The sequence below is a fragment of the Musa acuminata genome, chromosome BXJ2-10 (genome assembly GCF_036884655.1).
Source record: "Musa acuminata AAA Group cultivar baxijiao chromosome BXJ2-10, Cavendish_Baxijiao_AAA, whole genome shotgun sequence".
NCBI lineage: Eukaryota > Viridiplantae > Streptophyta > Magnoliopsida > Zingiberales > Musaceae > Musa > Musa acuminata.
In genome coordinates, this window is record NC_088347.1 from 37199066 (window position 1) to 37221291 (window position 22226).

General features: G+C 39.5%; 2 protein-coding genes across 4 annotated transcripts; one reads left to right on the forward strand and one right to left on the reverse strand.

Annotated features, from left to right (window-relative positions):
- Nucleotides 1–9938, forward strand: LOC135625548 (uncharacterized). Of its 3 annotated transcripts, XR_010492099.1 has the most exons (11): nucleotides 1–137; nucleotides 235–436; nucleotides 1911–2039; nucleotides 2251–2403; nucleotides 4570–4699; nucleotides 5250–5291; nucleotides 7501–7821; nucleotides 7922–7973; nucleotides 8675–8752; nucleotides 9422–9537; nucleotides 9799–9938. XR_010492099.1 is itself a non-coding variant. In XM_065130484.1 (10 exons), the coding sequence occupies exons 1-10, from the start codon at nucleotides 76–78 to the stop codon at nucleotides 9483–9485; spliced, it is 1233 nt and encodes a 410-aa protein (XP_064986556.1). In that variant the 5' UTR covers nucleotides 1–75; the 3' UTR covers nucleotides 9486–9679. The 3 variants fall into 3 exon arrangements, 2 of the variants coding, with proteins under 2 accessions (XP_064986556.1, XP_064986557.1); XM_065130484.1 differs by lacking the exon at nucleotides 9799–9938 and having other exon boundaries at nucleotides 9422–9679; XM_065130485.1 differs by lacking the exon at nucleotides 9799–9938 and having other exon boundaries at nucleotides 1914–2039; nucleotides 9422–9679.
- A 6288-nt stretch (nucleotides 9939–16226) lies between these two features.
- LOC135625549 (ethylene-responsive transcription factor RAP2-13-like) lies at nucleotides 16227–18261 on the reverse strand. Its single transcript, XM_065130486.1, has one exon. The coding sequence runs from the start codon at nucleotides 17720–17722 to the stop codon at nucleotides 16529–16531; it is 1194 nt and encodes a 397-aa protein (XP_064986558.1). The 5' UTR covers nucleotides 17723–18261; the 3' UTR covers nucleotides 16227–16528.
- Between the last annotated feature and the right edge of the window lie 3965 nt (nucleotides 18262–22226).

The following is a 22226-nucleotide window of genomic DNA, read 5'->3' on the forward strand; positions in this document are numbered from 1 at the left end:
ACGTTCACTCGTTACAGCTATTTAAATATATGGGCCAAATCGGATCGACTGAGCCGACCGACTCATCGATACCCCATGGCAGAGACGTCCAAGAAGCGACCGCTTCCCCCAGACGAATTCGACTCGCCGCCGCCGGAGTACGCTCCTCCCTTCCTTTTTCTACCCCAAACCTCTCCTACTTCTTGTGCGAACTGTAGGGTTCCTTGATTGATTCCGATGTGGGGGCGATGGCAGGCAGAGGCGGGCTAGGTTTCCTAAGGGTAAGAAAGCGAAGAGGGGCAGCGAAGACTTCCCCTTCCATGGGGACGGCGGAGACGGCAACTGGATGGACCCGCAGCTCGCTGCCAAGGAGCGCGCCAAGCGTCGCAACCAGACGCGGGAGAACGAGGTCTTAGGTGACCAGGTGGACGTCTTCTCCGGCGAAATCCAGTACGAGGTGCTTCTACCTTCCCTCGTCACTTAAATCTATGAAATAAAAGCTGTACAAGTGTAGTGGTTTTTGGTAAAAATATGTTTCCTCTCATATCTGATACATGTTTCAGGAAAGACCATGTGTTTGTAGTGCAGCCTTTTTCATCACGTTTATGGAAATTAGGCTGTCTGAAAATGTGTCTTGTTGTTTCCTGTCAATCTGTAGGATCGGGGAGAGGTATGGATATCGATTGCTGTCATTTTTTATGAGGATGATGCTTTCATCACATTTAGTATTTTTGCTAGTAAGTTCATTTTGTGGAGGGGGATACTAAGTATTATTATACACTTGGGCTGCGAAGGATGGGTTTTTTGTGGGTCTTAATGGTGCCTTTAAATTGGTTCAGGGTTCGATTAATCAGGGTTAGTTATGATAATTGAACTTTGGTTGCTAGAGGATGACCTTTTTGGTTAGCAAGTAGAATTAGAGATTATTTTAGACCACCATTTATATGAGTTATTTTTATTCCGAATTGTTAGGGTTCAACTTCTTTAATTGTGTCAATCTAATCACCTCAACTTTGAGCTTTTGACTTTTCAAAACAAAAACAATCAACTTTACTTTTATGTTTTTATTGATATAGACGGTTTGCTAGTCAGTCAAAAAAAATGTTCCTGATGTCTATTTACATTTCATACCAAGTACTTGACTTGTATGACTATAATATTGAACAAAAATGGCTATGCTTGGGATGCTTAAAAACGGTGCAAGTGAATCGATATGTTCTCTTCCTTTGGTTTGGAGCGTTCATAATCATAAGTTTTGTTTTTAACCAATGGAATAGTATGTCGGCATGCATCATAGTACCAAGAGGGGAGGGGCGAGGAGAAGAAGACGGGCAAGAGGAGGTAGAGATGGAGAAGGAGAAGAGGAGGAGGGAGGAGTACCAGATGGGGGCAGGGTGTGGCTGGCAGTGCGATGGTGGGTGGGCAATGACATGCTTCTGCACTTCTGCTTTGTCCACCCACAATGTCTATTCAAGAGTATTCAGAATTCTAGCCGAACTCAATATGGAAAGCCTTTTGTATTAGTTAATACTTGATACACACCTCGTTGAAGATACATTGGGTAAAACTTGTTGTTTTGATTTACACTTGTATTTCATTACTTTTCCAAAAATTCTCAACTAAGAATTTCACTTGTTATGTGCTGGCTAATATGTTTTGTTTCCTTAAGATGTTAGCACCAGATACTCAAACTACCATTGTTTTATTTTGTCTGTATTTCTGGGTCACATTATCTTCAGCATTTTTCTCAGAATGAAAGCATTTGAGACTATTGCTTGGGTCTACTATGATCTGTTTAATTTTCTCACTTTATTGTCATTTTTCATCATATATGTAATTATGAATATTCTTTTATTACTCATCAACGTTATATGACAGTATCACTGCTAATTTTATACATAGACAACTAATAGCTAATGGTGATTATGTAGCAGGATAATGTCAACTTTGAGGATGATGGGATTCAAATAGAACCATTTAATTTGAAGCAAGAGAGAGAAGAAGGTTACTTTGATGCAAATGGAAATTTTGTTGAATACACTAGACAAAATGAAATTAAGGTGTTCCCCCTGCTTTTCCTCTTTGTCCTTTTCTTCCCTTTCCATCTATTCTTTCCCATCCTTTCTCTTCTTCTCCCTTCTTTCTCCCACCACTTCTATTATCACACACACTCGCGCGCATGCGTGTAGATACACATATATATGTATGTATATATATGTATAGTCGTGCAATGTGAGATGTACACTTGACATTTATTTCCGGTCGATCCAGGATGCATGGCTAGATAATGTTGAAGTTGATACAAGATTTGTGGGAAAGTTTCAGCCAAAAAGTACTGCAGAGGAGGTATATGAGGATCTTTCTTCAGATGATATAGGGAAAATAAAAAGAAGAATAGCTGATGCACTTCAGCCAGGAGAAACGGTAACTTCAAGACTTATGAATTATTATTTTTGTTGACTTTATTCTTTTGCAGTTTATTATGATGAATGATTGCTGAAAACGTCTAGTGCTTGTCTTATCAAGTCTTAATTTGTATTCAACTTGCTTATTGGATTTGTCTCGGTTGAACTCTTTCGGTACCAAAATACAGAAGCAATGAACTGATTTCGTGAGGCTTTTGATATTGGCTTTGTAATAGTTGTTACAACTGGATAGGGAGTCTGAAAACAGAAATGTCTTTCAATCTATTGGTGTAACTTTGTTAGTTGTTATCTTGATCAATGCATATCTGACTTGCTAGTTGTCCTGTGGAATCTAAGATTCACTTATGATCATATTTTAAGGTTTTAGTTATGTAGGTTCTCTGTCCCCATTTACCTTTAAGAACCCCTTTTATATAGAATCCATGTGGTTGCTGCTGTATACAATTACATGTTACCTTGAATAAATAGTAATTCTTCAGTACTTGCCCTCATATATTATTTAATCTTAGACCCCCCAACTTGTGTCAATAATCAATATGCAGCTGGTATTTCAGGAGTAAATTTAGCTGATTAAACTAGGTAGTCGACTGATTATACACTTATTTTTCCTTCATCTAGGTACCTAAAATAATACTACTGTTGATGATTACTAATTACTGTGGACAATTCAGAATAGACTCAAGGTATTATGGCATAGTTTCTTTCCAGTATGACACATAGGGAGAAATCATGTTGTCTATAGGCCACACACATCCTAATGGCACCAATTAGATCATGACACTTGCTAGCTTGTTAAAAATCAAATGTGGTTGTGCGCTCCACATGGTGAAGTTAATCCAGTCATGCCCCAATCCACACTTGGTTCACTTGAGAATTACGCTTGTTGATGTGGAGGTGTCTGGTGGTCTAGTGAGTGGCTCGGGTATCTGATCTGGTAAAACTTATTGTTGGGGGCATATACACAACAGTCAAGTTTGTTGGCTATCTGAGATTGGAAGTAGAATAAATGTGTGTTTATTTCTTTGAATTTCACAGAGAGAGCCTCGCATACCTGAGAGCCCCTATTTATGGAGAGCCCTAAATGTATGTGGAAGCATTGTCCAAACCAAATCCATTAAGTTAGAACAGGAAACCGGGTCTCTAGGGTTTTAATGATGATGCGGCTGATGGCATAGATGTTGATCAGGTGCTGATGAGGAGGGAGATGTGGATGTTGATTGGGTTGGCTCTCCACGTCATATTACCTACTATCATTTGCCCCCATTGCACTCCAAGGAGCAAAGTGTGTCAGAGTGCACTGTACACTTCAAGGATTGAGTTGATGTGACATACCAACATGGCCGTATCAAAGATAGATGACTCTTCATGGTTTGACTTGACCAAACTGAAAGGTTGGTGATTTTTTTATAGTCCAAGATAGCCGCATCGAAAGTTGATGACGCTTCATGGCCCAACATGGCAGCATCGGGAGTTGAGGATGCTTTGTGGCTTGACATCATCGTGTTGAAAGTTGATGACGTTTGCCCAATATTGGGAGTTGAGGATGCTTTGTGGCTTGACAAGGTCACGATGAAAGTTGATGATGCTTCGTCACCCAAGATGGCCACGTCGAGAGTCGAGGATGCCTTATGGACCAGCATGTCCACATGTCGGGACAGTTCAGAATAGATGCAAGGTATTATGGCATGGCTCTTTCCACTACATATAGGGACAAAGCATGCTGTCCGTAGGCCAGGCACATATCCTAATGGCACCAATTAGATCTTGACACTTGCTAGCAAACATGACAGATCTGACATGCCAGTCCTTTGATCCATCTCAAATTTGATGCTGCAAACAGTTTCTTAGACAAACTAGTAACAACATGATTTCTGTGAACATTCTTATTCAACTTCTTCTGTGGCATTCTTATCTGCAATTAAATATCTGACTTTTGCTGTTTCACAATTGTTTCATGAGGTTCTAATGTGGATGAGAAAGCATTTGAGTTCTGTTTAGATCACAAAAATAAAAAAGGAATCTAACCGCTTAATTAATTATTTATATACTGAAATACTTCCATCGAACAGTGGCCTTCAAGCAGAGAGATAATACTAGGATATTTGCAGTTTTATTACGTTACTGAGTCTGATGCTTTTCTAATTTTTGCCGTCTTCTATTTCAGATAATACAAGCTTTGAAAAGGTTGAAAGGAACTTCCACCGACAAGAAAGCAAAGATGTTGGATGCCACAAAACAGATATTTGATCAACTCACTGAAGATGCCATGAAACTCATGGAGAATGGAGATTACAGTTGAGTGTAATTACATGTCATCAAACTATATATTTATATAATTATTGGTTGGTTGAAGAAGGATTGCCATCTTGTATCATGGGGTTATGCTGATCATTTTCTGGCCCGTCATGCCAATTGGCACGCCTCCTGTTCTGTTTGAGACAGACCATTGCGTGCCCCCTGTTGTGTTTGATACAGACCAAAAGTTGGCTGGTCATTTGACCTGTGTTGATATGTTCTGATTGGAACGGTAATCCTTGAGTCACACTGTAGTAGGTTATCCTCATTATGCACTAAGGTGTTTGCTCTTTGATGAGGTGGGATCTTTTTTTTTCTTTTCAAGTGGTCTTAATGCATGTTTCCTATTAAGGAAGCAAACTAGATAAGCTAGGTCATTTACAACCACTTGAGGTTATTGTGCTGTTGTTGTGCTCTAACATCTCTATTTTCTCTTGAAGAGTTTCCTGATTGGAAGGCTCAAATGCTTTTGATAAGATGGTGAAATGATTTGCCCAGTTGTTCAATACTTCAATATAACTAACTTTTTTTCCTTTGTTTGGTTTCCAGATGTTTACTATGAAGAACAGGAGACCTTTGCGCGGGAAGCAGGTGGATGTGTCGTTTCTTCTAATTTTTTTGAGAAGTATACACTTAATTATTTACAGATAAATACATAGAGTAACCTGTAGACCATAATAGCAAGTCGGACTTTCCTATATATCCGACAGGCATAAATATGCTTCTTGAGACCTCTCTTTTGTTTGTGTCTGTTTTTATGTCAATTTTTGGTGCTCAAGTTTATTCTTCTGCTCTTGATGTACTGTTAATACCTTATTTCAAAATCTGTACTTATCATAATGATTTTTTTGCTTTTGTTGCTTGTTATGTTCAAAGATGGTGAGTAGTTTCAATCATATTGATGCTTATCTTTCAGTTTGCAACAGTATTTCTGATTAGCAACCTTCGCTATCCAAGTACAGGAGTGATGTAGCATTTATCTGCTATATGTCTGTCTTTGGCGATGATAATTTATTGTAGCTACTGAGTACTGACGAACTTGAAATTGCATAGGCTTTCATTCTTCTGCTTCCCAGAAGATTTATACGATCGTTCTGTTTACTGAATCCTTTTTCTGCATTTTAAAACCATACCTTGAGCGGCCTTTCTCTATCATATATATGAGCAGGTGTTTTGGTAACTTGAATATTATGTATGGGATATATCTACTGTTAGCAACTTTATATGCAATCTTAAGAAGTAAAAGAGAGTACAGGCCATAAAAACCTACAGAACTTTATATGTTATCCTTTTTTTTAAAACTCATTCTTGAGTCTGAGACTATTTTTTCTGTCACAGTATTAGAATGGAGTGACTTTTCTGATAGAAGTTTGTTGCTCACAAATTATGACTCATCTTTCACTTTCATAGACTTTAGTTTTATGCTTCATTTTTCTCCTCCTATCGTGTACCACAGAATATTTTTCTCTTTGTTTCTTTGCTTTGTTATATTATCTTTATTAGTTTGGCTTATATCCTTTTTATAGGTTAAACAATCTTATACACTAGTTGAAAGACAAACTCTATGACTAGGACTCAACCATTCCTTCCTTCCTTCATAGCTCGTATTATGGTTTATGATGGCAAATTGTCAGTTTTTTGGGCTTAAAACATTATCACCATTGAACACTTCAGGTCATTACATGCTATAGCTGGAGACTACTTCAAATGATGAGAAGATGAATGAAAATCAAGCAACATAAAACTGGTTTTTGCATTACACTAATAATTTTTGAGTCACCGAGGCAAATATAATGACAAGAAGAAATCGCTTTTGAACTGGAGTCATCTTTTCAAACTCTTTAATGCATGTAGAAAGAGTCTAGATGAGTGGGGGCTTAACATAGTTCAGTGAGTTCCATTTTTTATTAGCCTTATTTACTAGGATCGTGTCACCTATCATGCTCCAAAGGTAATGTTTTTACCATCTGTTAATTTCTATGGAGAAGGTATCTTGGTTGTGAGAACTGATCAGAATGTGTTTCTTGTTTGTGATAAATGATTCCTTATCTGTTTCGTGTTGTTCCTCGGGGTATGTTGAGCCTCTAAATGGGTAACTTTCTACAAAACCTACTTTATATCATAGTGGTCATTTACACCTGAGGAAAAGATTGATCCACTTGATTATAAAATTATATCGTTTTTATGTTAATGCATAATAACCTATATATTTAATGGTGCATGCTCTGCAGTCAACTGTTGGCACCTGTTAGTCTATCTTTTATGTTACTTGAATATGGAATTGTTGAAACAAAGAAGTTCAATGTCATGGCACATTATTATGTCAAAAGAAGATGGTAGGTCAAGAAGGATTGATCGGTTGTTAACTTAGATGGTAGATCATGCTTTTTTTCTGCTAACCTGACTAAAGACCTATGTGTGTGGTCACATGACCAGATCTGCACATGTGGCCAGCTGTTCTATGTATGCATGTGGTCGCATGGCTGCACTAACTGCATTTCGGTGTATGATATTCTGCTGTGAGTGTCCATATGTAGAACTATAAAGGAGTGGCTTGCTTTGCTATGAGTAGGTGATGTTTTGCAGCTATATTGTTCTTAGTTCCACTGTCTTTCCTTAGTGCTACTTTTTATTTCTAATAACTCCTTAAGTTGGACATCTAAATGTAGGATACCATATTTGTTATGTTGAACATGGATTTTCTTAGCAATTATTCAACTGATTATCTTTTTCATCTTCCATGTACTATACTACTATCTCAGGAAGTAATTATGAACTTGTAAAATTTAATCTATTACAGAAGGATATGAGCGATTAACTCGTGCAAAAGCTGATACGACTGGTACAAAAGGCATCATTTCTGAATCAGATTGTGCGGAGGATATATTTTCTGATGGTATGCAACATGGAGAACAAAAATCAGAGATATGGGACATACATCCTAGACCTTCGGCAGTTAATGTCTCTGTTCAACAAGCATCACCCGATGATAGTGGTGACAAAATTGACATGTTTGGGGATGAAGAAAATGCCAACGAGAATCTACCTGTCCCCAGTGCTGAGCAGGCTGATCAACCTACTTCAGGAAGCTTGGGTTCTTCCCAAGACCTGGGCTCTGGAGGTTTTTTTTTTTTTAATGTGTCAATGAATGCCCTCCCTTAACTAGGTGGCTACGGCCTTCCATGTAAGTGATTTTCTTCTAAAGTTTGATTCCCGTGCAGCTGTCAGTCATGGAGGGGATGGAAATGATTATGTATTTGACGAAACATCCGGGTAAGCAGTTCAGCCATCTTTGTTGAAAAAATTAAGGAGTCCTAGCATCTCATTCTCCAGTTTTTATTTTTTGATGTCAAATCAATCTTTGACTGACTCAACGGAAATTCTTCTGGATAAATTGGATGGCAAATATGTATATTTTTTCTTATTAATCAATTTAATCTACAGGGTCATTTCTTGTTTATTCTTTTTCTGTGATGTAAAAGTAGGCATGTTAAAATGGAGTGCTGAGGAAGGAAAAAGAAGGCAGTGTACTTTTTGCTGTTAAATTGTGTTGTTTAAACTAAGCACAAAATTCTTCACAGCGAATGCTTTACTATGTTTGTTATTTGTTTTTGTTTGAGAAACCATCTCCTGCACTAGGTCATATCTTCTAATTTTGGTCAAAGGTTGGGATTTTAGACGAACAAATTTTATTATTGTCTTCATTGTTTGATCTTGTAGTGTGTAAACTAGAATTTTGAATCTTGAAGCACACATCCAGTTATTCTGTATCTTTGGACTCGATTTTGTTGTGTTCATTAACTTCATTGAATAATTACCTTTTACCTTAACAATCTGATGTTTTTTCCAGTTTGAAGTGGCTTTACTAGTATGCCTCTAGTTTCGTCAGATATCTTGATTTTGATAAATTCTTATTTTGCCTGCTTCTTTGCTGTAATAGTTAATAACTTCCTATTTTGTCTGCTTCCTTGCAGTTACTATTACAGCAGCAGCTTGGGCTATTATTATGATCCTACTTCGGGAATGTACTGCTGTGGTGCAACAGGGACATGGTATTTATGCCTAAAATTAAGTTAACACTAGTAGTCGTGAAATACACCATTTATTTAGTTTTTAATTCTTCCACACCTATTATCTTTTTTCTTTTCTTCTTTGTTATTCTTATCATTGACCTTACCACCATCACCACCATTGTTGTCTCCTTGGTGACAACACAAATAACCATGGGACCAAGTTACCTGCGTGGATCATATTTTAATAATATAACATAGAATGATTAACCTTTGTGGTTAATCCATGGTTCGCGTTACCGGCCCGTATCGACGTATCGACCAACCATCAGTATGGTACGTTTCGAGTTATACTGAGCTATATCGAACATACCAACACATAGTACATAGGGACATACTGATGTATCGCTCGTACCAATCTCCTGTTGGACCAATATATACCGCCCGTACTGAGCGGTACACCATGGTACGGCAAACCTTGAGTTAATCAAGTTTATAAATACTGTTATACTGCTTTTCGGAGCGTAAGGTTATTTTGTTCTTTGCAATGATTTTCATGTAGCGAAGCAATTCATTGGTCATTGTTATATCAGCAGAATTGTATGACTTTGAATTTTTTTCCCCTTTATTATCCTAGTTGTTCCTATAATCTGTTCCATTTAGAGTATTTCTCAAGCTTTCTATTAAAAAGTAGTTTTTTTTTTTGTTCAGGTACACATTTGATGAGCATAGTGGCACCTACACTGAAATTCAGAGTTCCACAACCGAGAGTTGAAGAGTCTATAAATGGACCAAATGTATAATCTGCTCATAAGAACTCCAATGTTGTAAGTCTACTGAAACGACAACCAAGTGTGACATAACTTTCTACAGCATGCACAGACAAGAAAGATACATTTAGGTCATCTGAGTTTCTGGGTGTAGCCAACCGTTCACCCCTTTTTTAATTTAATGGGATAATTTGAACCAGTTTCTTGACTTCAGTTTGCGGCTGATCTTTAAAAGCTTCTGTAGGGACAGAATAGTGTCATTTCATGGGGTCTGATAGGTGCTTGGTTTCCTCTTAATTTTTGCTGTGGTTGTTAAAGGTGAATACAGAGAGTGAAAATGCAGCGAGCAGCATGCATATATTCCTAGTAGTTGTCTACTTGATCCTGCAGCCCGGCAGATGTTCCCGTTGATGAAGCCATTTCTGGAGCACGTTTCACCTTCCAAACGAATAGAGGAGGTAAGACTTGAGACATCTTCCGCCATGAAGTCACTCTCATAGGTTCAGAAAGCACTTGAAGATGCTGCTTTGCTATTAGGTTTTCTTTTTTTTTCCTGTTTTGATTGGAATCTCATCTTTTAAGATGGTAATTTGTACTTTTGTCAGATTTGTTCACACAAAAAGCACACATGTTTGTGATGGTAACACAGGAGGGAATTTTATCCTTATAAATTTTAAGATTCTTCTTGAACATCTCTCCTGTGTTACTATCAATCCAAACAAGACAAGGTTATCAATATCAAAACAATATACTAATATAAAATGATTAAATTATCCGGTTAGTTTTAAAGTTTATTTTAATGTTCAAAGTTTGTCAGTTTATGGAGATTGCTAAATTTGTATGGGTAAGTTTTTTTTTATGTTTTTGGGGATATTTAAGTTAGATCTAAATTTAGAGGGATGAATCATAATTAGTTTTTCCATTATACTTTTGCTGTGTGCTTCAATTTCAACTTCCTTTTATTTATTCCTTTTTGCAAAAGAAAAATGGATTTTGATTGGAGAGCAAAACATTGGTCATCCGTGAGAAAATTAATTTAACACTCTCATTCGTCCTCATTATATAAATTCATCTTTGACTTACCTTAATAATAAGAAAAGGGTTGCATTCGGGTGAACCAAAAATTCTAGCTTAGATTCTCAATACAAATATAATTATATATGCCTATTTCTTGTAAACTTGGCCAATAAATTTGTAAGTCGATGTTCTTCATGAAAAATTAAAAATTTTATTTGATATATTTTTATACCTTAAATATTAGTCTAATTGTAATATATCAATTGCTTTTACCAAAAATTAAGGGTTGAAAATCTATCTGACATATTTAATTATTGCCATGAAAAAAAAAGTAACAGTTAATTTAGTTGGTAAAAATCTTAATAATTTATTATAAGATTTTAAATTCAATTCCTGTATGTCTCTACGTAGGGTCCATTTCATAAGTCAACTCTGATGTGGCAATTGAATGGATTCCAAATAGAAGTCACGCACCACCGACGACCTTCCCTTTGCTATTTTGACCAAGGATACAGTGGTCAACTTTTATGTGGAAATTGCATGGATTTCAATGGAACTCACCGGTCAAACGATGCACGAACATTAAATACCAGAACACTACATTAGTGTAAGCGACAAGGTTTGACGAATGACTTCGAGCGCATGCAAAGCGGACGGTCAGCTCAAAGCCTGAGTCCCGCACTCATGGTAGCTCTGCGTGTGAACATCTACCAAGCATTGAGTGTTGCTGCAGCAAGAAAGATCTCCTCCTCGCTTCCATCCCAATCACAGCTCGTGCAACCACGCCCCTCCATGGCCAAACCCTGGCCAATCCTCTGCGTCTTCGGTGCTTCTGTGACTTCGGCCTTCATCTCCACTGACAGGCTCGGAGGTTCAAGCCCGCAAAGCTCGGAACTCACAGCAGCAAATCTGACGCATCTCTTCGACGCCATGTCCGGCGAGGCCACCACCTCCTTCCACGCCACCTCAGCTCTTCCCAAGAGCTTCGACCCCGCGAACCCTCCAAGAACCGAAGCTCTACCCCTTCTCCTCCTCCAACGAAGCTCGAACACCACCGTGTGCGGCTCGAGCAGTTCTCCTACGGGGTCGGCGGCGCCCTGGCACTCGATGGTGGCGATCTCCTCCCAACGCGGGTTGCCTGTCGCAGGGACCTCACGCGTGTCGACGCGAATTCTTCTCCCGGTTCCTGCCACCACAAAGTATCTGATGCTCAGGTTGCCCGGGAGATCAAGATCGAAGTTTGACAGTCTATCAACCTTTATCTCACATCTGAGTTGAGAGAGCTCACTGCAATTAGACATAACGAAGTGAGTGGAATGAGAAGGAGAGGTAGAGAGATCAAAGAAGAGACCGAAGTGGATATGACGGTCGTCAGGCAATGGCTGCTTATATACAAGTTGAAAGTGCGAGGGGTGTCTCAGGCAGTGGAAGCGGGCCAATTTGTTGATAGCGAAAGAAGAATAGCTTGATATATAATTGTGTTGCTCGATATGAACCCCAACCCCTGTGGGCACTGCAGAAGATGGCCAACTGTAATAGACTTTGGATGAACCAGGAGCCAGAGGCCACAAAACAAAAAGGGTCATATGGAAGTGCTTTTGTGGAGATAAGGCTCAGCATGGTGGACTTGTAGCCTCCATGAAGGAAGTCAAAAGGATTCAGGCTCCTGTTCGAGGAGATGTGTGGGTTATGCAACCACTTACCTTGGTCATCCACTAAGCCATAAGCGAGGGATAGCAGCACTTGGTGGTCGTTGGTCTTCACATTTGACTTTGGACAGGAATGTAGGAAGTGCAGCATTACTTTTTGTTGAGACTCAGAAATAGGGCTTTTTAATTTGAATCAAGTCACAGTATACAGATCAATGCAAGTAGAACACGAATGATTCATGTAATCAACTTGTGTGGAAGCTAAAGTGTGCATCTAATAAGAACTTTGAAATCTAATTCTTGAGGTAAACTTGACCTCTTCCTCAAAATCGAAACAAGTATCTTTAAAAGCCATATATCTGAACATAATTTCTGTTCTTCATTCTACATGCTGCCATATACATCATACAAAGTCAACATCAATAATACACCCTCACCATTGCTTCCACTCTTCAGTCACAATAATACATGAGAGAGGATTGGTTTTGACATGAACAGTCTGTGGAAGCATCCATTATTGCATGCAGGATATTGAGTGCATCCGACTGTTTTCCCAGTACTGAATGGGGTTGACCAGGAGATGGGGCTACTCGGTGAGATTACTATGTGGCCCAAACTTCAAAATGGCTACAATTCACTCCACATGTGTGTGTGTGTGTGTGTGTGAGAGAGAGAGAGAGAGAGAGAGAGAGAGATGAATACAAATCCAAGAACGATAGCCAGATCTGTCAGCATTGGATAAAACTCCATGAGATTCAATGGTGAGACAGAGGAGAGAATCTCGTCTGCATGGGATTAAGGATGAGTCATGACTTAATGCTTTACAAAAAGATTGGCAAGTGTTCATCAGATTGACATGGATCAAGCGTAGAAAGAAGATGCAGGGATGAGAATGTTGCAGTGCAAACAGGATCTTGAATCTGATATGATAGACTAAGGAATATAGTGATAAATTAGTGATCAATAGATAGTTAGAGGAGGATTAGAATGGTGAACGAATTCTTAGAGGAGGAGCTGTGATCATAACATTGATTGTAAAATATAAAGAGCATGTTTTTCTAACAATGAAGGATGACAACAAAGATATCCATGGAAAAGCTTACCTATGTTCGAGAATAGTGGAGAAATACTCCTCACCTAATCCAAATCAAACACAAGATGCATTTTTCCATATGTTTTATTTTGCTTATTCCTTTTGGTTCTGAATATTTCAGCTAATTGGCTAATCTTCTATACTTAAAAAGTGTAAATGAGGAATTCTTATCATTCGATCCGCTTTAAGCAGATACATGAGTAGTCTCAGAAGTCATGCTAATCCTTAATGGGATCCTACAATCCGATTACTACATCTGTGGTGCTCTCATTATTAGATTGGGGCCTTCGCAGATCACATGTTTGTGGCTTTTCATTTTGAAACCTAGTTCTTATGTTTATGAAGTACTTCAGTGAATGGAAGCATGCAGATAAAGTTGTGATGCTTGTTCAAGAGAAAACAATCTATGTAGTACTTCAGTGAATGGAAGCATGCAGATAAAATTCTGATGCTTGTTCAAGAGAAAACATTCATTCTTAGGCATTGACATATAGAAGACTAATTCCTTTGTTATTGTTTTCATCTTGGTTCTTATATCCAACAAATGCTACAGTTAAATGGCTCATGCAAACATCTCCTGTGGTAAATGATCTAATTCCTTGGGTACTTGGTGGAGGAATGACTCTTATTCAAGTAAATCTATATATTCCATTGTGGATGCTCTGGCAAAGAAAACCTCATCAGCTTCTAAGGAAAATATAGAAAGTTCACAAGATAAAAGGTAATGTTGTACTTCAACATCCATCCTCCTTAATCTCTTCAAAACTTAGTTGGTCATGTTTCACCTATGTGTAGACTTGCTTTGTGATTTATGAGCTCTCTCTACAACCTACATTATGGTCCTGCTCATGATGCTAAGTTGTGTGTGTGTGTTTGTCCAGATCTCATTGGAACTTAGTCATACATATATCTCTCTCTTCCACTGGAGAAGCTAATCTATGAAATTGCAAAGCAGGTTTTTCTTGTAACACTGTCATAGATTCTTCCAATTTTAGTGGTAGAATATCTAATATATCGACATGATTGTAGCATTTCAGCAATTTTTCCTTGCATTGGCAGGTTCCATACAACTGCTCTAGCATTTATCTTTCATTAAATCAATCTGTTTGTTGACCTCAATGGAATGACACTCCTACCAATACGAGATCCGAGGAGGAGAATCAATGTGCCACACATATCAATGTGCTCTAGCTTGGTTGCTGTCTCTATGAACTTACTTTTTAAGTGCATGGAAAATATGCAGCCTTAGCAGTACCTTAATCACAGTGATGCTTTCAATATTCAGTTTTTATGATTAGTAGGAGGAGAACACCTTTGCACAACCCATAACAGAGATAGGGTACCCTGGCAATAGTCAAGGGGAATCAATGTTATGCATGCATGATTAGGTATGAGATTGAGGGGGATTAAAGGTTATGACATCTGTGTTTTATTTTTGTTCTTGTTTTGTAGGTTTTCTCCTGATGCAGTAACTGGTAGCATATCGTAAACTTATTAAGGGCGAGGTTTGATGCCAAAATATATTTGCTCTTTTGCGTAACATAAAAAAGTATTTCTACTTATGTTAATCTTTCACGGATCTCGCATTAGTGGAAACCTCATGTATATAATATCGGAAGACAACCAAAGGTGCTTAAGCCGATACGGCACGTTAGGACGGATTTGATGCTTGATATGTATAAAGTAGCAATAATTTGTCGATGGTATTTGATCCTGCAATCTTGACTGTAACATGGTTAGATAGAACTCTTATGATTAAAGCAGTTGTGATGATTCAAATCTACTACTTATTTTATTGAGGTGATTCTTAGTGCACTTAACCTGCCATCCACAATAAGAAAAGCATCAGATGCCAGTTTCTTGTCTCACTGCTCCTCCTTCACATTGATTCAGTGTCTGCAGAAATCCTCACCAGGGTTGTGAGGCATTCACACCTAAGCCAAAGGCGATCATCTTTTGAGCACTTCAATGTAGACCAGAAGAAAAAGGGAAGGAAACTAATAAACTTCTACTAGTTGCTTGCTCTTTTCAGACTTCTGCTGGTCCAAGCAACATCTTTTGCTTGCAAAGGGGGATTCTTTGTTTTCCAAGAGTAAGAACAAAGAGATGTGCTGCGGTTGGCTGGGTGGTTCTGGTGGGGAACATCCTCCAAAGAATTGCATTTCTTTGGTGATTGTGATGGGCAGTAAAGAAGGATAAATGGGGTTGAACATGGTGCCTGGCTGCCTCCGCAGGCCATGGGGTCCTTTTCACCAAGGTAAGCTCCCATCTCATGCCCATCGACTCTTCCAGTATGGAACAGCTGTTGTCGAACATGAATGATCATACCTACCAGTGAGTGACTCAACTACAGGGCAGGTCTTGATCATGAATGATACACTGTGAGAGGTTGAAATAGTCCCTCAACTTGGCACCAATAAGATTGTGTATATTGACCAAATGACACCAGCATCAGTACAAGTCTTCTGTACCAAGCCACCTTTTCAATTATTGACTGAGTCAAGCAAACTGCGAAGCAGAGAACAAATCTTATGAATGATCGATGTTCAAGCCGAGAATACAATTGCCTCTTTACCCATATTTTCTCTCAGCATACTGTCAAGTAGTTGGCAACTCGTTTAGATAGATCCTTCGTATCTGAATCAAACACTCATGGGTTTCGGTAGATGTCCGGAGGCAGAAGCAGGCGCCTCTGATGTGGCAATTATGTCCCTCACCACTGACATGGTAAAAGAACATGTTATTCCAATATTTTTCAGATCATATCCAGAATATTGAACATCGAACATTGATATGGTGTCAGTCTTTCACTCTGCCATCCACGCAAAATTACTTGATGTATCATCAAGAGGGGGAAATCATGCAGATTTAAGATCCAGCACAATATTCACACAACTTTGAATCAGCTTCCAAGTTCTTTCCCCCTCCCTGCAGTCAAAAGTTTGGACAAACCTTCCAGAGTTGATGAATTTCTAGGCCACAATATCTGAATTCAACGACTGCAGACATCAAATTTTACATAACAGGTTGGATAACTACAAGCTACACAGGACTATAATACAACATTGTTCCTCGCTGGTTCTGCTGAGGAAAAAACAAACAGCAGAAAACAGCAGGTCTCAGACACAACCACAACATACTCTACACCTAAAACCTTAGGCTTGAATGGACTCTTACACTGAAGACCACAGAGAGAGTCTCTACAGAAGCTCAGCAAATGTCTAAAATACCATTTGCAGCAGCCACTGGAGACAACAGTAACTACCAGACCTGCGTCCTGAGCTACTTACTAACTGCTGGAAGAGAGAATGGAGTCCCAGTCGATCTCCCATGATGGGCGTTTTTGCAACATAAAGGTCTCCGATTCATCCCACGGCGCCTCGGTAAAATCCAAATGCTGCATCTCAAGCACTGGCGGGGAGCAAGAGGAGTCTTCGCCCTCGGAGGAGCTCCCCGACTTGTTGTCCTCGGAGCCCGCCTTGGGCGCGGCCTCCTTGGTGACCGTTGGCGGCGGATCGCCGCTGCCGATTGTTGCGGACTCTGTGATGGGCTTGAGGGTGGAGCTGGGCAGCGGGCTGCTCCTCTTTTTCGATTTCGAGGAATTGGCCAAGCCCTGGCAGAGGGCTTGGAGCTTGGCGTCGACGGTGGAGAGAAGGGGACCTGGGGCGGCGGCGGCGGCGTGCCGGAGGTTGGGGAAGTTGAGCCTGGCGAAGTCCCCGCGGAGCTTGTAGGCGGCCTTGTCGTAGGCGAGGGCGGCTTCCTCGGCGGTGTCGAAGGTCCCAAGCCAGAGGCGCGTCCGGTTCTTGGGGAGACGGATCTCCGCCACCCACTTGCCCCAGTGGCGCTGCCGCACCCCGCGGTATAACTTTGTGGGCTTCGGGGCAGCGGGGGAACCGGTGTGCTTCATCAGCTGAGGTCGCAGGCCGAGAAAGCTCGCAGCTTGGTGGTGGTGGCGGTTCGCCTGCAATTGTCTCACGGCAAGGAGGTTCTGCTGCTGCTGGAAGAGGAATTGAGCTTGAATCTGCTGGATCTGAGCTGGGCTAAGTTGGGTGAGCCCGACCCGGCCGACGCTGCCGACACCAAGGCGGTCCAAGCTACAGAAGCGCTCCGGTACCGACCCGGCGACAGACGGCGAAGGCGAGCAGGCATCCAAGGCGGGATCTTGACAGAGGTAACCGCCAACGGTGGGATTTTGCAGGGAATAGCAACCCAAGTTTGGATTTTGGAGAGAGGAGGGGGTGGAGAAGCGGGGGGAAGAAGAGAAGGTAGACGGGGGAAGAGTGGAAGTGAGAGAAGGATATGAGTAGGTAAGAGTAGTGGTAGAAGAGGTGGAAGAGGGAGGAGGAGGAGGAGGAGGAGGGTGGGAGAGGGAGGAGGCGGAAGCACTTGTCATAAAAGGCTCGAGTGCTTTCATAAGCTCCTCATCGAAGGGATCTGCGGTGGTAAATGGATTTCTATTGTACATATCTATGGCTGTAGCCATGCAAGATCTAAGCAAACACTCCAAACAAAAGAGGAACCAAAAGAAGAAGAAAAAGATGATCTTTTTACCAAGATAGATCAATAGAAGAGAGAAGCTAACAGCCCAACCCGGCTCTCAAACAAAATCAAAAAGCAGGCAATTGGGCTTCCAGAGTGGAGGTTCAGTTCAAAAAGCTGACCTCTTTTGCATCTACAATAAGGAGAAAAATCTGAAGAAAAAGCGACCACAGGGTACAGAAAAACAACCCTCTTGGTCGACTAAAATCCCAAAAAAAAAAAATGATGAGAAAAACCCAGGAAAAAAAAACTCTGGATCTCCGTTATGAAACCTCTGCCTCCCTAAGACAGGAAGAGAAAAACGACACCGAGGTCTCCTCTTTTCTCGCTGAAACAACGAAGAAAAGGACCTCAAGATGAGATTTGTTTTCTTTTCTCCTTCTTCTACAGGAGACAGAAGACGGCAGAGGAGGGGGGAAGGGATCGGGGGACAAACCTTGTGATGTCTTCGGATGGGGGATCGCTCAGCCTCACCGAAGAGTGGAAAAGGGGGTGGGGGGGGTTGGCCTGTGGTGGTGGAGCTCACTCTATCTTTTGGTGGAAGAAGGCAGGCTCACGGTGGTCGGTATATAAAGCCGCCTTCCCCTCGTCTTCGCTAACCACCGTGATTAGTGTTATCCTCAACTAAACGTGTGATCGCACGCGCATAATACTGACGTCACCGCGTACGTGCCAATGGTTCTTGAACGGACACGCGTCCTTCGACTTACAGCCTGGCATCGGTTAATTGATGTGATACGGCCTTTTTCAATTAACTTCTTTTATTTATTTTAATTAAGAAAATACCTCTAAAGTTTCTATTTTCAATAATGAGGTGCAAATATATATATAAATAAATAATATATATATATATATATTTATTTATTTATCTCTTTGAAGGATTGACACATGAAAGAAACTATATATATATATATATATATATATATATATATATATATATATATATATATTTATTTATTTATTTATTTATTTATTTATTTATTTATCTCTTTGAAGGATTGACACATGAAAGAAACTAAGACATGCACTTTGTAGTCTTACATTTCCTATTGTGTTCAATGTAAGGAGATGAATAATGGGAGTAGGGATACAAGATGAGATGGTTGCAATGTCATGTTCAAATTAAGAGTGGTGATTGAAGTGGGTGATTGGATGGTAGAATATCTCTTTCTTTATTCAAGGTTGGGATTCACCAATCATTTTGTGTAAATCATGTGATTTTTCTTTTCAAATGTAAATTTTTGGATACTTAATGTATATATAATTTTATATATCCTTATGAATAAAGAAAAAAATTTCCAACTATTAATGAATAATCAATTTTATCATTGATTCATCCTCACTATGGCCTATATCATAAAATAAGCTTTTTATTCTTCCTTAATAAAAATATAAATTATCTATAGTTGCAAACATGTAACAATTAGGACAGGAGAAAACCTTTTAGGTGTGTGAAAAGGATGGTTCCTCCATTTGAGTCTACTAGAAGATTGGCTTATTAATTACTTTACCATCAACTTCATTTGTATCACCAAATTGGGGCAGTGATTTCACATAAAGTTACATTCTTTTTATTACATATATAGAATGTTATTTGTGAAAAAGTATAAAAGAATACTTTTGGACAATCCATTCTCTCTCTCTTAAAAGACACTAATAATTATTTGATGTATGTTTATTAATCTTTTATATAAAGTTTTAAATATTTAGTTCTTGATTGCACCATATTTTGTAAAAAACGTAAATCTAATCGACTTTTTCTTTGTTCTTTGTATTATGAAAATACTATCCATGTAGAACATAATTTATCCTTCTCCATCACTATAACTATAAATTGATTAGTGTAGATATGATATTATAATTTAAATACAAAATTTAAAATATAATAAATATTTTAATACTTAAAAATATTAGTTTGATGATAATATACTTCACTTAAGATTCCAAAATTTTATTCAGTAAAATTTTAAATATAACTATCAATTAAGTAGTAAATTTATTTTAGAAAAATATTAATCATTTGATTTAATAAATTTATTATTATTATTATTGAGATGATGGATCGAAAAAGGTTAAGATTAAGGTCAACGTTGAATCGAAAGAAAAAGAAATGGAAGGATGAGATAATGACACCATTCACGCGTCCAAGGAAAAGCATGAAATCGGTTTGAAAGTTGCGATCATGCAAACGTCAACGCAAAGCTTGTCTCTCTGTCTTCAACCGAGCCGCCCATCGATTTGGAACACGGAAGCAACACTCGAGCCAATTCCACACTTTTAATCTAATTTAATATATATATATATATATATATATATATATATATATATATATATATATATATATATATATATATATATATATATTATCTCTCTCTCTCTCTCTCTCTCTCTATCTATCTATCTATCTATCTATCTATCTATATATATATAGTATGTTTAAAAATATATTTATATTTTTAATATGAATTTGAACTAATGAATATTAGTGAAAGTGGAGTTATGGATAACTTTGAATGTTTGATAAATAATAGATTTTTTTACAAAATATATATTAATTATTTGATAAAATTATATTTTTAAAAAGTTATTATATAGAGTTCTTTCTTATTATTTATAATCTTTTCTTTCTTAAGTTATCTTTATTCTTTGGTTATCGACATCTCTTTCAATTATATTTTTCTTTATAATTTTTTATATTATCTTATCACCTCTCATTCTAGACTTTCTAAACCAGTCAATATGGGTGATCGTTTGAATCACTAATTTTATCATAAATATAAATAAATATATATATATATATATATAATATAGAAATATCAAATATTCTATAGTAAAGAAACGGTCCACCGGTGACTTGACCGCGTCGTAAAGACTAAGCAAATGACGAACGGACACCTGCGATCGCTACTGGCGAGCGGTGCAAAGTGCGAGCAGCGGGCCAGCGGTTGGGTTGGCGCAACAGCGAAAGGACGAACAGCTCGTGGATTGCGGCGTGTGGGGACAGAGAAGTGCGTGGGTTCCACGCCACGTGCTTCGCCCACCTTCTGCACCCCGTTCTTTGCGTCCCCCCCATTTGATGTTATTTATTGCCAGCCCGAGGAAAAGGAAGCGTCCGCACCGGTCGTTGCGGCGGTTGCAACTTCCCCTGCTTGCAACCGTCGCCACTTAAATGCCGGCATTCATGGCGACCACGTGAGCCCGTTCCCCCCCCGCCGCAGGCTTCAAGACTCGTGCACTCGAAGCAGCTGGCTGCTTTAGAACCCCCGTCGGCGACGAGGATCGGACGGTCGGATCTCGCGGCGGAGGTGGAGACGCCGTCGCCCACGCGGATTGCACCGGTGGGAGGGCGACAGGTGCGTGGCCGCAATAAATTCGTCCGCTCTTTAAAGACAGTCAACGCGGAACAGAGCCACGACAGGGAGAGCAGGACAGTGGCAGAGCAGGAGTTGCATGCTCTCTCTCTCTCTCTCTTTCTTTCTTTCTACCCTCGCGAGGACGAAGAAGAGTCGATTGGGAATGGAGACAGATAAATGATAAGACTACTCGATTACATAAACTGTTAGGGAAAATTTAGTAGGATAAAATTCTTTAAAATAAATTTAATTAGATCCTCCGAGCTCGAATATCGACGATTAGCAGCAGCAGTCTGAATCTAATTACGAGTCTTGAATGGAGATGCGCCCACAAATTATGATCGAATAGTCATATGGTTGTATGGTGGAAGTTTGAATTGCCGACATGATATAAATTCCAGCCTTGTTTGACGTGTACAAGAACAGTGTTTGCATAGTACAGATTTTTAATTCTGGAATTAAGCGTGATGGGTTTGGTGATGCATCGAACAGTGGAATCGAAACGATGGTGGTGGAGGAAATGTGCAGTAAGACTACGACACTCGATTAGGTGAAATTGCTTACATCTGTTCATATCGGAGGCCAAGTTTTCAACCGCAATCGCGTGAGGATGGTTGAGATGAAGCCCTCGAGCTGAGGCTCCTCCAAGAACGCCAGGAACAAAAAAAGCTTTTTTTATCGTCGACACATCATGATTTCTGCGTGATTCCTGACATATCGAGATAAGAACATCTCCAAAAGGAATCGAGGGTAATCGTGAGCCACGCACGGTGGAGCCCAATCGCCACCCGACCTCTCACCTCTCGTCTCTCACCTCTGCCTCGCTGTGGAATTCTAACATCAGCTTTGAATGGACTTGAAAGACTTGTGTGACGAGTTGGGTGATAGGTTTCCATCACGCCCTGCTTTTCTCACAACACTCACAGGAAAGCATGAGAAGCGAGACACGCTTTATGACCACGGTCACATGGACGAACATAGCAACGAGGAACACCTTGACGACTATAGAGGCTCGGCATTAATGAGGTGTTGGCACACCGATGATTTTAGGAGTGGTAATAATGCGAGCCGAGAATTCTATCTCTACCTGTGCTG